The sequence below is a fragment of the Trichogramma pretiosum genome, unplaced genomic scaffold (assembly GCF_000599845.2).
Source record: "Trichogramma pretiosum strain Unisexual culture from Peru unplaced genomic scaffold, Tpre_2.0 scaffold7, whole genome shotgun sequence".
Classification (NCBI taxonomy): Eukaryota; Metazoa; Arthropoda; class Insecta; order Hymenoptera; family Trichogrammatidae; genus Trichogramma; species Trichogramma pretiosum.
In genome coordinates, this window is record NW_019641639.1 from 3,009,806 (window position 1) to 3,025,453 (window position 15,648).

Sequence of the window (15,648 nt, forward strand, 5' to 3'; positions counted from 1 at the left end):
AATAATAAACAAAAATAACCACAAATAGATCACACTCAAGTAATTAAAGTCAGTCTTTCATGGAAGGAGGAGGCATGATTATTGTATTTTTAAGAACAAAAATATAGGTGAAATTTAAAAATTTTCACATTGAAAAATTCCTTTTTCAGGTTTGTTTTAAAAATTGGCCCCCTGTAGTACTTAATCAGCACTTTTTAAAGCCGAGTAATTAGAAATACTGGCCAAATGATTAATAAGAAAAGCAACGCTCGATATACAGAAAATCCCAAAATTATTTTTTATGTAATTTATAATATTCATTTCTTATTTGTGTTTTAACATTACGACAATGCGAGTTTTTACTATCAAGAAAAAAAATTGATAGAGAAGAGAGAGGAAGCTTGATTATATAAAAGAAAATCAAGTACAACGTAACTGCGTCGTGTTAAGATGTAGATGACGTTAGTTTTTAAAAAAATATACATTACAATAAACAAAGTCTAATCATCAACCATTGAAATAAAATAAAGGAAAAGAAAATGAAGATAGAGACGTAACTGTCATTGACAAAAAAAGTGACGGGCGTAAAATTTTTGTTCAATAGTTCATTCAGACGACAATCAAATCTTTGATATAAATGAACAAGAGGATTAAGTTATATTTCAATGACAAAATGGAAATGTGAAAAACTGTCAACAAAAAAGAGTGCGATAAAAACTCAGTTTGGTTTTATTTGTCTGCAATAAAAAACTGCAACAAGAGCGTATGGAACATCAGATTAAACCCGTTGATTGTTCATTTTATATTCATACTCCACGAGGTATTGGACACTTGCAACAATGAAATCTAACTTTAACATCACGCATCTCAGCGGAAAAAATAATAAATTCCATCCTTTTTTTTCAGCAAATGATTTGTATAGAGTGCGAGATATTTTTCCCCAAACGTATACAGCTTTCATAGCAAGAAATCTTTAACTTAATTTGTATTCTATCCTATTTTCACCAGATGTGCTTTTTTTCTTTCAAGTATATCACAGCTGCGCTTAGTATACATAAATATTAAGTTCGATATACCATTATCAGTGACGAATGACTATTATGTGTATACGAGGTGTTTAAATGTAATTGTACGATTCAAAAAAAGGAACTTTGAGAGATTTTGGTATCTTAAAACATCGTAATGTACTCTAATACTGAAAATTTTGACTAGATGTTATTTCAGTAACTGAAATTCGAATGTCTACTTATAAATTAAGTAAAAATATCCACTTGAAGATCGTGAGGAAAATTGAACACAATTTCATAATTTACCTATGAAAATATTTAACAAGAACTAAAATTGACACACGAGCTTTTTTTCGTAATTATCAACACGAGCCTCGTTTCTTAACCATTATTAATTCAAGTTACTCCAAGTTTTATCCGCCCTTTGACAGGGGGGGATAATTTGACGACTCTGGTCGTTTGAGATAACTCGGCGCCGCTTGGGGTCTTCTTCATTGGCAATGGGGAAATAGGAGAAGCCAAGCAGAGCCGAGTTGGCTCGACTGGACGCAGAATCTTTGACCAGTGCTAGTGTGTGTAGTACCTACTAATGGGAAAATCGTCGACACCGGGCTAGTAAGGCTTGGAGTTATCCTTCGACTTCTTCAATTGAACTTTAAGTCGTTTGGTGCCGATCTGGAAGCCGTGCATCATCTGTATAGCTTTCTGAGCGCTAGACGCCTTGTCGTACGAAACGAAGCCTTGAAATCGAGAAAATCATGGGTCGAATTAGAGAAGAGAAAATAAAAAGGAAGCGGTTCGTCGTATTGTCGACAGTATACTCACCGAAACATTTGCTCTTCTTGGTCTCCTTGTCGATGAAAACCTTGGCGGAGAGCACATTTCCGAACGGCATGAACATCGTTATAAGATCCGTGTCCGTGTAAGTATGCGGCAGATGATAGATGAACAAGTTGCAACCTTCGGGACCCTCGATTTGTTTAGACAACAAACGGAAATCGTTGAAGGTTGGCGTTGTGGGTACTGATGCAGTTGTGGTAAATGCAGGAAACCCTGCAAAAAGGCATTGAGCGGATTTTATCGTTTGTGTCCGATGAAAATTCTTCTCAATTCATGAAGATAAAACGTACAAAAGTTTCGAGTGCATTTCAACTCAACTCGCAACTCAAGATAAGCGGAATAATATTCTATAACGGTTCATATAGCCTAGAGAGTAAAAAATCAAAAAAACACACGTCTAAATTCGGATGTGAAATAACGGTTTGGCTTCACAATCTCAATATGCTTGCAGAATAAGTTCATCTCATTTAAATAAAAATCAGTGTCGATACGTAGACAAGCTACTTCTTCCTAAATACTTTCATTTTTACAACTTAAAAAAGGCAATTACATTAATAAGAATTATTGTACTTTATTATTCAAAATGTACGATTGCTTTTCGGAAAATGAGAACAATCATTCTAACTAAAGTAAAAATAATAAAAAGCAAAAAGTATACGAAGACAGCACTATTCCAAAGATTCTAATAGTTGAGTAAAATACTATTAAATGAGAATGAAATGAATTTCACCGTAATATTTAGAGTAAAGCGGCAAATTTTCAAAAGAGTTACATAAAATTCTACACAAAAAAAACAGTTTTACAGATTAGCTTTGCCAACTTTTTTCACTTTGTTACTTACTGTGTAATTCTTTCTTTTCCACAGTGACCGTAGTTTTTCCAATGAGAGCTTTAGTAATGCACAGATATACAGATTTTTAAAATTAAAATTATAGTCTCATTGAAATCCGCGCGTACTTTTCTTTCAATGAAAATCGAACTATTGTCATCGGCAAAGACAATGTATCCGACTATAAAATAGAAATTGTGCGCACCTGCATATTGTTGCAAGCTTGAGTAGGCGTTACTCAGTGATTCTTGGAGTCCACTCAGCGGCGCACCTGTCAACGAATTTAGCGCCAATGAAGTGACAGGGCTCAAACTGCCGCCGGATGACCCTGTAAAATAATTTTTTTTGCGTTTAGTTAAAAGAATCTCAGTTGCAGGTATTTTTTTGTTTGTTATTCAGCACGTAATAAAATTACACAAGACTGATTTGTATACGCTACGGTTTGAGAATGTAAAATTAATTTTTGCACGATAATAATACATAACGAGATAGTACAAAATTTACATGTACATATAATAATATGTAACAAAGCATGCGCCGTACCAGTTTTGTGTGAGTAAAAAAGCAATTGTTAAGATATTTTGATTGAGTTTAAACTTTCAATCGGTATGAAGGCGAATCATTGTTTCTAAACATTATCATTTCGAAATTTCATCAGAAATCTCTATAGTCACGAAGACGGCGTTTTTCTTATAAAAAATGCTAATGATAGATAAATTTATTAACAATAAAGCTACACAAAAAAATGAAGTAAAATAGAGTAGCAATGTTTTAATTGCTATTCAATCGACATGCTGATCTATATGAAAATTTCAATCTAAAAGTAAAGCCGGCTTGACTTTACTTAAAATGTAGTATCAAAAAAACATAACAGGGATAAAAATGAAGTGCAAGCAATATACTTTGGTAAATCGTTTCGTCAAATCGTTAGACTTATTAGTGCTGAGTTAAAAGTGTATACATGTTTATTTCATCAAGCTATGTATGAACGGCAGAAAATAATGCAGTATGAAACCTTGTACTTCAATAAATAATTACCCAGGAAAAATAAATAAAACCAATACATATTCATAAAATGTATGAAATAAGTTAGGAGTTTAAAGATTTAAGAAAAAAAAATACACAAGTCCAAAAAGACTACACAGCCCAACTGTTTACAACAAACGATTTCTTGAGTCCAAGCTCTCGGGTCTCACCTGTGTTTCCTGTCTTTCCGAGGAGGGCTGCTGTTATATTGTTTGTTTTCATGTGAGAGTGATGAATGTCAGGCAGGAAAAAAGTTTATTTTTTATTAACAAATGCACTCTCTTTTTTTTATTGGTAATTAATACTGAAAGAAAGATTTTATCGAAAAAAAAGGAACTCGACGATCGGCAATATCTTTATATAAACACGTTTAGTACTCGCGAAGAAAAAAAGGATGAAAGGTAAAAAAAATTTGTTTTAATTATTTAGTAATGGTTAATACTATACCAGGCAATGCGACACGTACATAGTGACATACCTGCTGTAGAATTGGCCAATCCATTAAGCGCTAAAACACATTTGCAAATGTAATAATTAAATATAAATGCTTGACAGAATGAATTTAATCATTTTATCTTATCCCATGTACCATATAAGTCACGATTAATTAAATTTATTTGAGCTAGCTCAAGAGAAAAAAGTAATCAAATCGTAATCCCGGTGAAAATGAAGTTGAAAATTAAAGTAATGAAATTATAAAAAATTCATGTAGCGATGAAGAAAAGTTTATCGCGTGTTAAAAAAAAAAGAAAAAATCCCTTACTGTACTCACTGTTTGGCGAGACTTGCAGATTACTAGTACCACCCGTCATAGCAGCGAGAGTAACGAGATTCTGCATGCTGATCGGCGAAACTCCGGCATTAGCTGCAATAATCAACGTGGTGAATTTTCACTCATACATCGGTGTATATCGGGCCCAAAAAAAGAAAAGACCACCTACCGTAGTCGCTGGCCGAGCTGCCGAGGGACGCGAGCTGCGCTAGGCTCTGAAGATTGGCGGAGCTGATCTCGGGCACGGTCGGCACGCTGGCCTGCTGGGGCGTCGTCGGCGCCACGCTGCTCAGGCCCAACTGCTGCTGGAGCAGCAGCTGGTGCTGCACGCTCGTCAGGGCGTTCGAGGGCGCGGGATTCGGGGCGACGGGCGTCGCCGCGGCGCTCGTCGTCGCCTGCAACTGCTGCAGCAGCTGCAGCGACGTCTGCGCCGGGCTTATCGTGGCCGGCGTCTCGTTCTGGATGGAAAAAAAATTAAGATCGTATTGCAAAATTCGAAGAGTAGTGCCTTATTAACACGACTTACCGCCGCGATGTAATGGGGATTCATGTTGACACCAGCAATGTTCCAGAGATTGGCCTGCATCTGCTGTAGCCTTTTTTGGTCCTTGTCCTTCTGCGTGTCCGCGAACTTGACCACCAGAGGCGACGAGCATCCCTGCGTCAAATAATGGTCAAATCGATTACAAAACGGAAAAGCGACCGAACGTTTTGTCAACGTCGCGCGAATTATTCGCCCACTTTGCGATCGAACCGAACGCGTAACTGGCGCGCGAAACGAGTAACCGCTCGGCAGGCGTTAAAATTCTTATTAATCAGTAGCTCAGGCGCGGTTAAACGCGACGTTGGATGAAGCTGTTATCCGCGCGCGAATAATCCCGAGACACGAGTCGTCGAGTAATACAGCAGCAGCAGGGTTCGCGCGAGGGCTGCGCACGAGTGTAGCACGGCATTAAGCGCTTAATTTGCAAGCGCGCGGCGTCGGCCGAGTGCGAGTTGAAATCGTGTATACGGTATGTATATATAAATGCGTGTTCAACGCAAGTCGTTAAGTCTTTGCAAAGCTTTCTGAATTTTCTCCTCTCTCTGCGCGGCTCATTTTTCTTTCTTACAGCACAGGCAGGGCGGCGGCTGCTGGCCTAAACGGCTAAAAGCTTGTACAAAACGTGTCCGAGCGTCGAGACGAGTTTAAATCAGTATATCGCTTGCTCTCGGAGAGACAGAGAGAGAGAGAGAGAGAGAACTATTGGGCAGCGAGCCAGCGGATTTCACGCACTGCTCGCGAGCCTATATATACGATATAACGCAAAGGTTTGCGTCTCGCACATTACGTGGGACGACGACTGCGTTAAGATGGTCAGGCGAACTCGTAGGTTTATTATATGGCGAACGGAAGATACCGGGGCTAGCGTGCACGCAACGAGCAAAAAAAAAAAAGAAGAAGAAAAGACGACGACGACGAGCGTTTAGAGATTCTGCGCGTGGCACCTGCTTGCGGATATAAAGATATATACACCATAAATTCACCTTGCGGTCTTGCTATGGTATAGTATATATATAATATATAATGCATGCGTGGCCGTGGCTGTGGCGGCGGACGCGGCCTGCATGCCCGATATGCAACGCTGAGGCTGCTGCTGCAACGTGAGTAGTATGCGTTGCGTATACTATACAGTATAACAACGCGACACTCCTTCCGGCGCAGAAGAGCGAGAGAGAAAGCCTTAACGGAGAACAAAGACGTATACGTATAGTAGTACAACACGCGAGGAGCGAGCAGCGGAAATTTGCACGCCAGCCGCGCGCGCTAAGAAAAAGAGCACACACTGCTGCAGCAGCAGCACTTTGCATAAAGTCAAATGGATCGACGTATCGTTGAGTCGAAGCGGGAGAGACATCATCGCGGCTATGGGCACTTTACGCGTGTCACGCGTGTACATACACGTAGGTTTACAGGATCCTCGACCCACTTGGATGCAACGCGAAAAATAAAATATTATTATCAACTCACCTCCATGGTCTGCGAGTGGTGCAGGCCCTTGATGGCGAGATGGGCCGACTGCTTGCTGGCGAACGTGACGAAGGCGCAGCCCTTGCTCTGGCCGTTCTCCCGCAGCACCGAGCACTCCTCGATCTCGCCGTAAACGTCGAACATGTTGCGCACGTCGTTCTCCGTGAACTTTTTCGACAGCATGCCCACGAACAGCTTTCGATCTGTGTGTAACAAAAAAAACAACAACAATTATTAATCATCGTCTTTGTTTTCACGCATATAGTAGTCGTATTATACGTGTGATTATTACAACGACTTAAAATATATAGGGGGGATGAGGGCACAATTGCGCAAGGAATCGATCGATCTTTACTCGTACATATGTGTGTATCCCCTCGCGATGCATGTGTGTGCATTATATGCATAATATAGGAGCGACAGCGTATAAGCCCAATACTTAGTCATTATGGAAGAAGGCATTACGTAAAAGTACATCAGCTAGAGAACTCGTATGTGTCTGTGTGTATGTGTGTATGCGAGCGAGAGAGGCGCCTGCAGCAGTGTGCCAACTGTTGCGCAATGCCACACGTACTCTAGTGCAACAGCAGCGCTGAGCATAGAGAGAGAGAGAGAGAGCCCCGAGAGCGAATCTATGTGCAGCTGCAGCTGCGGCAGTCGACGAATCGTTATACGTGTGCAAAATATGCATAGTAGCGGCGGCGGCATACAGGCCGACTTTAAAGGTGCGCGCAAACGGGATGCACCTTTTTCGAAAGGCAAATTCGTGTATAGATATATATAGTCGTAGCGGCGTGTTGCACGCGGCGGCGGACGATCGATTTTCCAGACAGAGAGAGAGAGAGAGAGCGAAGGAAATTGTTTTTCGGCTTTGATGCACGTGCATCGTGCAGAAATTTCGGAGAGCTCGAACGCGCGTATAATGCACCAGAGCCTCGTTTTCCTTTCTTACTTTTTTCTTGTTGTTCTTGTCACTACATCCGAACGTTATATATACATCACGCTTGCCCCAAAGGAAAGCTCACCAGAGCCAATATCCCACACACACACACAAACACACACGCGCGCGCGCGCGCGCGCGCGCATGTATTACAGAGATTCGAGAAGAGAAGGACCGTCGCGAGCGAGAGAGCTGTTTGCTCGAGCAAAAGTGCATCGAGCTATCGCGACGACAATCCTGTTACTTTTTTCTCTTGTAGGAGATCTCTCGACGATCGAGCGATGTATATATAGCAAAGCCGCGCGTGTGTCTATGGTTCGATTTCGACGATGTCGTTCTTTCGAACTCGTATGCGTACGATTTTTGCATCCTATGTACTTTAAATGAAAATTAGTTTAAATAACGATTGAATCAATTAGCGCACGTAAAAAAACTCAATTCTCTCGTACAAACTTTTTTTTATTAAAGCTCGATCTCTATTTCAGCGCGTACAAAGAGCGAAAAAAAAAATTTCCGTGCATTGTGATTTTTTTTCCACTTTTTTTCTTCTTTTTTCTCTACCATCACCACCACCAGCAGCACCACCACTAGGCAAACGGGAGAAAATCTGATCTGCGTACTGCGTGCAGTGCAGTGTAACACACACACAATGCAGTTAGCGAACTACTGGTGCGCGCGCTCGACAAGCTAAGGGTTTCCGTTGCGTGTGCGAGAGCTGCTGCCGCTGCTACAGAAAATTAATTAAACCAATATACGCATGGGCGAGAGATGCAGTCTCTGTGCACTTCATGTGGCTCTGGGGCTCTGTAACAATACTACTACCACTACTACTATTACTACTACTACTAGTACTGCTATATGTGTTCTTCGCTATAACAAAACACCACCACCTCTGCGCCTATGCAAAAACATATATACGTATGGTATTTTTCTAAGCCTATTCGAAAAAGCCTACGGTTTCCGATATTAATACTCGTTCGAGATAGAGAGAGCGACGAAAATACTACGGGCGCGCCTAAACCCCAGAGAGGTAGGTATTCATCCTCCCCCGTATTTTTCTATTTCATTAAAGCCGCGCGCAACACAACTAAACGCAATAAATGAGTAAGAGGATTTTATTTTTAAACGCGTATAAAATATATTTTTTACTCTCTCTCTCTCGGTTAGAGCTGTTACTGCATGCGAGCACCGAGACTGCAGCAGCGGCAGCAGTGCTTCTAATCAAATTAGCGCGCGAGCCAACACACATACACACAAAGTCTACTTTGCGCTTTAGCACAGTATCATCATGCGGGAAAAAGATAAAAATTTACATAAGCTCTCCGCACCGTATGTATGTGTGCCGTTGAATGCGCTCGAGAGAGTGTATTATATGTGGGAGGAATTTTTTTTTGCTTGCTTGCTTGCTTGCTTGCTTGCGAGCCGAGGCCTAAGCAAATATTGGTCGAGCGAGTGGCCCCGTGTCTTTTAGATACTTTGCGCGTATACCGTATAGCAACGTCGTCGTCGTGGGTTCGCCAATCACACACACACACACACACACACACACACAGGCGCGCATACCCACGTGCTCACAAGATTATAGGTTGTAGTTCCAAAAAGACAATATTTCCAGCGTTACCCGACCAAAAAAAAAAAGATTTGTTTTTCTTTCGAGTGTACGCAGGCCCGCTGGTGTTCTCTATGGGTTAAAAGTTTATTTTTCCAACCGACCGAAAATAGCGAAACTTCATTTTCGCGCGCGCAAAACATCCACGCGGTCGAATTCATCCTGACAGTTATAATGCGGCATTTTTCTTCGTCTGTCCCCGTCTGTGTTCGTGACTGCTGCGCCGCTGCGGCACAGACCGAAAGACCAAACATCGTAAACCGCTGCTGCTGGGGCGGCGTTGCATAAGAAAAGATAGGCAAAAGCTCAAACAGTGCGTAAAGTTTCGAATTTCGGGCGCGTGTTTGAAAGCCGAAACTTCAATCAGTTTTACCATAACAGCAGCATGAGCAGCAGCAGCAGCATCAGCGTTTGTAAGTACGCGATATTTTAAGACAGCTCAATCGAACACACAACTTTGGCCGCCGCGGTAAAAAAGCCTGACCAAAAGAGAGAAGGAGAGCGAGCGAGAGCCATTTTTGACATAACGAAAGCGCGCGCAGACATGAGCCATTTAGTGCAAATCGATTTTCTAATAACGGACAGCAGAGCAGAGCGGGTATGTATATTTATTTTTAGAGCTATATCCATAGAGTTTGCAGCTCGAGCTGCTGACGCTGCAGCTGCAGTCGAGGAATAATTTAAGCGAGTCAATCTCCTCCAGCCGCACACGATTGACTCGAATGACGAATTTTATTAACATATCGTAGAGCGGAGAGCTTGTCCCAGTATAAGGAAAACTTTTTAATCTACAATGTGTATCAAACAAGACATCGACACGACAAGCAGGAAGTTTGTTTTATATATATTGTTCGCTGCTCGGCCGCGCGCAAGCTTCGACAAATCGTTGATATATATATACAATAATAATATCCAAAAAAAAAATCTAAATTCAATTTCCAGGTCATAACCGGGAGGAGGGAGAGGCAATTACGTATGAAGCGGCGATGGTCGAATTATAAGACGATTTCTGCGCGCAGCTTGCGAGTCGAACCACTACTATAACGTCGACTGCGCGGACGAATTGGTATGCGCGGCGAGTTTGTGCGAATGCGCGCTGAAAAAGACGCCAAGGCGTAGTAGTAGGTATATATATGTGTACGGGACGGAAGAATAAACCGCAGAGGCATCGAATTCCATACAAATGACCAATTAAATTGTCTATGTGCCCCGGGTTCGACCACGAACAGAAGCCAACCACCACGTACTTTTTATTTTTCTTCGGCGCTGACTTGTGTTTCCTCAACTTTTTCTCTCCCTTCCTCTTCTCTTTCTCTTTTTTTTTCTTTGCGCTTTCTTTCATTTGCACGAAATTCAGTTTGAACCGATAGCGAGGAGAGTTTAGCATCGTCGTTTGCACAAGAATTATCTGATTTACTTTCGATTCTCTTCCTCTCTCTGTCTGCGCCTCCGAGCGAGTTCGATTATTTAATGTCGTCGTTTGAAGAAAAAGGCGCACTAAAAATAATCTTTCTTGCTGCTGCTGCCTTCCCACTCGACAGAGAGAGAGAGAGAGACGATCGCCCATTGATTCGGCTTTACGATAATGCGCGCCAGCACAGAGTCAATAAATATTTATCCAGCATTTGAATACATAAATATTGAGCGAGTTTGGGGCTGCGGGGTCAAACGTCGCGCGCGCGCACAAAACTCGACTCGCGCGAAATTACGCGTGTAACGCACGTGATACCGTTGTGAAAAATCCGGGAAAATCGCGACTGCACTCGCTCGCGTATTATGGCATTTCGCACGCGCGGAGTAGTCATACGCACGTATGCGATACGCGATATTTATGAGTTTATTTACGATACAAATTACCGCCGCCGCCTCGCGCGCGTTTGGCGAGTCGCATCCCGCATGCATGTGCGAGTGCGAAGGCGTCAGCTGGTCCACACGTGAGCCGAGCTTTTCATATATCCATCAAGCTGGCGTCACGCGCGTATAACTACGGAAAAAACGTCGGGGATGCAAACACAGAGAGAGAGAGAGAGAGAGACAACGACGACGACTAGTCGATAGATCTTTGCGTGCCGTATAGGATATCTTTTTTTCGCTATAGATTGTTTTTTTCTATTTTTTTATTTCAACGTTTTGTTGTCCGAGAGAATGATTTATGCGTCGCTCATAAATCAGAGAGTAGTGACCCGCGTGCACATCGAGAGGTAGAGAGAGGGGTATTGTACCGACAGCCAGTGACGCAAATGTTTTTAATTGCTGCTGCGCTCGCTCGCCGTATAGTACAGAGAGATGTGAAATTCAATATTTGAGCTTGTGCTGCACTACTGCCTAGAAAATCGAATGTTTATACCAAAAGTCTCTCCCTCTCTCTCTTCGGGGTTTTGCACAAATTTTATCTCGTGTATATGCGACAAGCTGTCGAGTCGTAATCTAGCGATATCTCTATACTGCGCACGTATACGATGTATAAACTCGACAAATCTGAGGCAACGAGGCTCTCTCGATTAGCTTTTTTTTTTTTTTTATTGCTGCGCACACATACTACACGTACAGACGTAATATCGCGTCGTGCGCGCGGCATTCCTGGCATCGGTGCAAACCAACGGCAGCAACAGCAGAGCAGAGAGAAAGAAAGTTGTCGTATGTATATATACTCATCGCGAGGTACCACGCTATGTGTACAGCGGAGCTCGAGCAATGTTCGAGATTAATGGCGAAAAAAAAAGTAGTCGAGACTGTATATACGCAGAGTTGAGAAGCTGTGCCGCCGCGAGAGTTGAGTCAGCAAGCAAACATGTATATTACTTCCAAGGTTGACTATGGGAGTATTATTATACGGTGCTGCAAGAGAGAGAGAGAGAGAGAGAAAGAAAAAGGCCCTTATCTTATCGGGCGTTTACAAATCGCTGCAGCTGGCTCTCTTCGCTTTTTGTCCCCTTTGGCTCTTGGCACACGGCACACAGGCTCGAGAGCTGTGCCCCGGCTCGCTCCTAGATAAGAGCAGCAGCAGCAGCAGCTACCAGCAGGTGTGCAAAAACACTTTTTATACATGCCCTATAGCCAGCTCCAGCTCCAGCTCGAGCTGCTCTCCTCGATTCAAATGCTCGCAATTTTTTCGCCACGGCGTGAAAATCAAGCGAAATGTTTTTCTACTAGCTCGCGAAAGTCACGACCGTATTATATATGAACGCGTCATGCGTACGTATGTGTGTGTGTGTGTAGAGTGCATCGTCGTGCCGTCGTCGCCGTAGTCGTCGTCATAAACGGCCGCACCAGCTACTTTCACAACGAAAATCGCATCGAACCCGCAGTTCAAGTATAGTAGTAACGATACTTTCTTGAATTGACTTTTGCGGCAAGAGGAGTATTATTATAGGTTGGAGATTTTTACGCGCACACATAGGCGCTGATTAGCTCGTTCGCGCTAATGTACTTTTCTTCTCGTTATCGCCACGTAGTGTCCGGCACTGTATATACCTATATGTCGCGTTGCTAACGAATCGCTCGAATTTCCGTCGGCGGCGCGTCTGCTGCTGGGTATTATGGTCGCAACGACGACCCAGTCGTTATTTCCTCGACCATTAGTCCGCACGACATTGCGCAACGTCGACGACGCGTATATTGCATATAGAGAGATGCACAGTAGCAGAAGTTTTTGTGAGAACGCGAAAATGTCGTTGTCGCAGATCATCGTCGTGCTACGCTATCATAATATGCGCGCGCGTGAAAAAAAAGACGTCGTCGCCAACACAACAGCAGTGCGCGCATATACGTACGTTTGTAAAGAGGGCAAGTAGGTTAACACGACGTTAGCAGGCAGGTAGAGGCTCTCTCGAGAGAGTTGAGTATGTATATGTGCCTACACGCGCATAAAAGAGCTATATCGTCACTTCGGAACGAGTACGCGCGAGAGACAGACGCATCATCGGCCATCATCGTTGGCGCAGCAATCAATTGTTCGCCAAAGCGTCGCGTATTAGAGTCGTTCTTTTTTTCTCTCTCCTAAGCTCTCGGCACTCGAGGATGAATAATCGACGACGACCGACGAACGAGCCCATACGCAGAAAAGTTGGCAAAATTACATACACTATAGACACACAGGCATATTATAGCGCAGGACAGGATATAAGAGCCATGGCACGAGCAGCGAGTCGTCATTGTCATTGCTCGCGCGCGTCTATATAGCTATATTTATACACACACGACACACACACGATGTAAATTCATCACATATAGCGCGAGTATAGTCGTCGTCGTCGGTCGTGCACTGCGGCCTTTTGTTTCGCCCGATGCGTTCGAGTGTGTGCAACATGCACGTATAGTATATATATACTGGAGAATCGCGTACGCAACGGAGCTGCTATATAGTAGTAGTAGGAGTATAGGTATGGAACGTCGCTGAGTTATTACTGTGACGGTATGAGAGAGAGAAAGAGAGAATCGAGTCGTGCAACTGCGACAGGTAGTTGCACCCATCAAGCATCAGCAGCAGTAGCTTTGGATGCTATATATCCGCGGCTGCTCCAAAACTAGCCGCAAACACACACATAAGAAACATTTATAACTCGGCGCGCTATAACGGACGAGCAGAGAGAGAAAGAGATCCAGTATACGCGTGCACAATTCCGACTGCAGCGATGGCACAGCTGTTCGCCTATATGCGGCACAGATTAAAAGGTCCGATTAACAAGTATCTATCTGCGGAGCAGGCATTGCTGCCTGCTACTGGATGTTCTTCGTGTATTCGCTTCTTCTCGTCGTTTACAACGCGCGACCTACCGTAGTTGCATCTCTCTCTCGCTGCGCCGTGTAATGCTCGTGTATTACAGAGCAAAAAAAGAGTAATAATAATAATAAAGATGACGGCGGTACGTCCGCGACCGCACGAACGAACGACAATAATGAAAGAGCATCCATCTATTTGAGGATCAACTGCTGCAGCCACCGTATTATATACACCGACTGACTCTTTCTGCCGCGGCGCATTACGAGCGTTACGAAAAATTTTCAGCTCTTACGACCAGCGAGATACGTACATGTGTACCGAATCGAGATGGGGCCGCCGCGCGCGGTGCACTATAATACACCTACGTGAGCTCTCGTGATTAGCATGTGCGTAACGGAGAGAAATGTACGCACTACATATGTACGTATACATATCGCAATATACTTTTGCTCGCTGTGCGTCAAGTATACGTGGTAGTAAATTAACGATAATCAAATAATCAAGAGCGCGCATTAAAGTTTCGAAAAATTCTCCACGTGCTCTACGCGCGTTTTCCCCCCCTCATCGTCATTTCTGCGGACCACATGGACCCGCGCGAGAGAAGAAAGTCGACGCTTCTATAATATTACGTTTATGGCTTTATTATGCGCTCGGCGCGAGGTAAGTCGAGAGCTGTATATGTACGCGCGATTAGAAACGGAGCATTGAATGTAAAACGAAACGCGACGCGAGCTTGCGCTATCGACAAAATATGCTTCGAGCGCGCGCAAAAACAAATCCGAGACGAGTATTAATTTCGCTCTCTCTCTCTCGTTCGAAGAAGCTCTTATCACCGTGCGAGGTCTGTTTCACGGGGTACTCTCGATACGATTTTTTGTTTTATTTTTTTTTTTTTTTAATACTTAAAACTCGGCTGCGGCGACCAGTATCGAGTTTCGAATTTCTGCGCGTCTATCTCGCTCGTGGGCTCGTCATCGAATTGCCTATAATACTGCACAGAGTGCCCACGCGCTCGTCTGTTTTTTTGCGCCTCTCTCTCTCCCCCGCACATACACAACGTAGCTCTTTCTCTCTCTCTTGCAGCGATGATTGTTTTGATCGTTGAGCAAGAGGAATGGTTTGACGGAATTGCAACGAAATAAACGCGCTCCGCGTGTTCCTACGCGCCATTGCATTAATACAAGCCCGGCGTATATACCACTTTGAATTGTTATACTCGGCAGCAGCCCACATCCATTACGTCGTATTTACGTAAAAGATAGACGCGTGTAATGCACGCGGTATATAAACAATGGCGAGAGACGAAATTGTAAATGACGGCAAAAAAAAAAAAAAATTGCGTGGGCGACTCGAGAGGTGGATGGCATCGCTCTAAAGACTATACATGCACAGTTTCTTGATACTCGAGTATCGAGAATGATTAGGTACTACTCGCACTTCTAATACATATATACAACGGCGTGCGAATGGAAGAATTACAGCCGCGCGAGTGACCTTCGCATGCGTGCGTTTCTATCCATGGCTGTGACTTTCATCGCGTCGAAAGATTGCGAACTGTTTATTCAACCGAGGCTCTGCAGTGTATAAACGATACGATTGGTACTAACTTTGATTAGCGTGAAAAACGATCGAGCAACAAAAATTACCATTACTTCTCGAGTACGAATTCGACATTGGTTTGTACGTGCGCTCGAACTTGCGATCGTCAAATGTTCATTGCACTTTGGACTATGCAGCGTGTGCGCTTCCTGGTCAGAGGGCACACGACGACTACTACTTTGCTGTATACGTCGCACCTAACTGTATTACACACAGAAACGATCGGAGGATATCCCACACACGAGTGCGTGTAATACCGTTCGTTCGAGACAAGAGAGACGCTCGTTGGAATACAGTCGATGCTCTCTTATCT

At 43.4% G+C, this 15,648-nt stretch overlaps 1 protein-coding gene across 21 annotated transcripts in view; it reads right to left on the minus strand.

Moving 5' to 3' along the window:
- LOC106648581 (CUGBP Elav-like family member 1) overlaps nucleotides 1-15,648 on the minus strand; it is a 211,396-nt gene that overhangs the window by 2,148 nt on the left and 193,600 nt on the right. For 6 of the 21 annotated variants that reach the window (XM_023459496.1, XM_023459493.1, XM_023459511.1 and 3 more), the window contains 10 exons: nucleotides 6,465-6,667; nucleotides 4,980-5,111; nucleotides 4,623-4,911; nucleotides 4,445-4,546; nucleotides 4,148-4,189; nucleotides 3,852-3,881; nucleotides 2,861-2,983; nucleotides 2,668-2,715; nucleotides 1,812-2,039; nucleotides 1,570-1,726 (listed from right to left, as the gene is read on the minus strand). In XM_023459496.1, the coding sequence (XP_023315264.1) occupies nucleotides 1,599-1,726; nucleotides 1,812-2,039; nucleotides 2,668-2,715; nucleotides 2,861-2,983; nucleotides 3,852-3,881; nucleotides 4,148-4,189; nucleotides 4,445-4,546; nucleotides 4,623-4,911; nucleotides 4,980-5,111; nucleotides 6,465-6,667 (1,325 nt within the window). In that variant the 3' untranslated portion in view covers nucleotides 1,570-1,598. The remainder of the gene's footprint in view (nucleotides 1-1,569; nucleotides 1,727-1,811; nucleotides 2,040-2,667; nucleotides 2,716-2,860; nucleotides 2,984-3,851; nucleotides 3,882-4,147; nucleotides 4,190-4,444; nucleotides 4,547-4,622; nucleotides 4,912-4,979; nucleotides 5,112-6,464; nucleotides 6,668-15,648) is intronic. The other 15 variants (XM_023459495.1, XM_023459494.1, XM_023459503.1 and 12 more) reach the window with 14 other exon arrangements.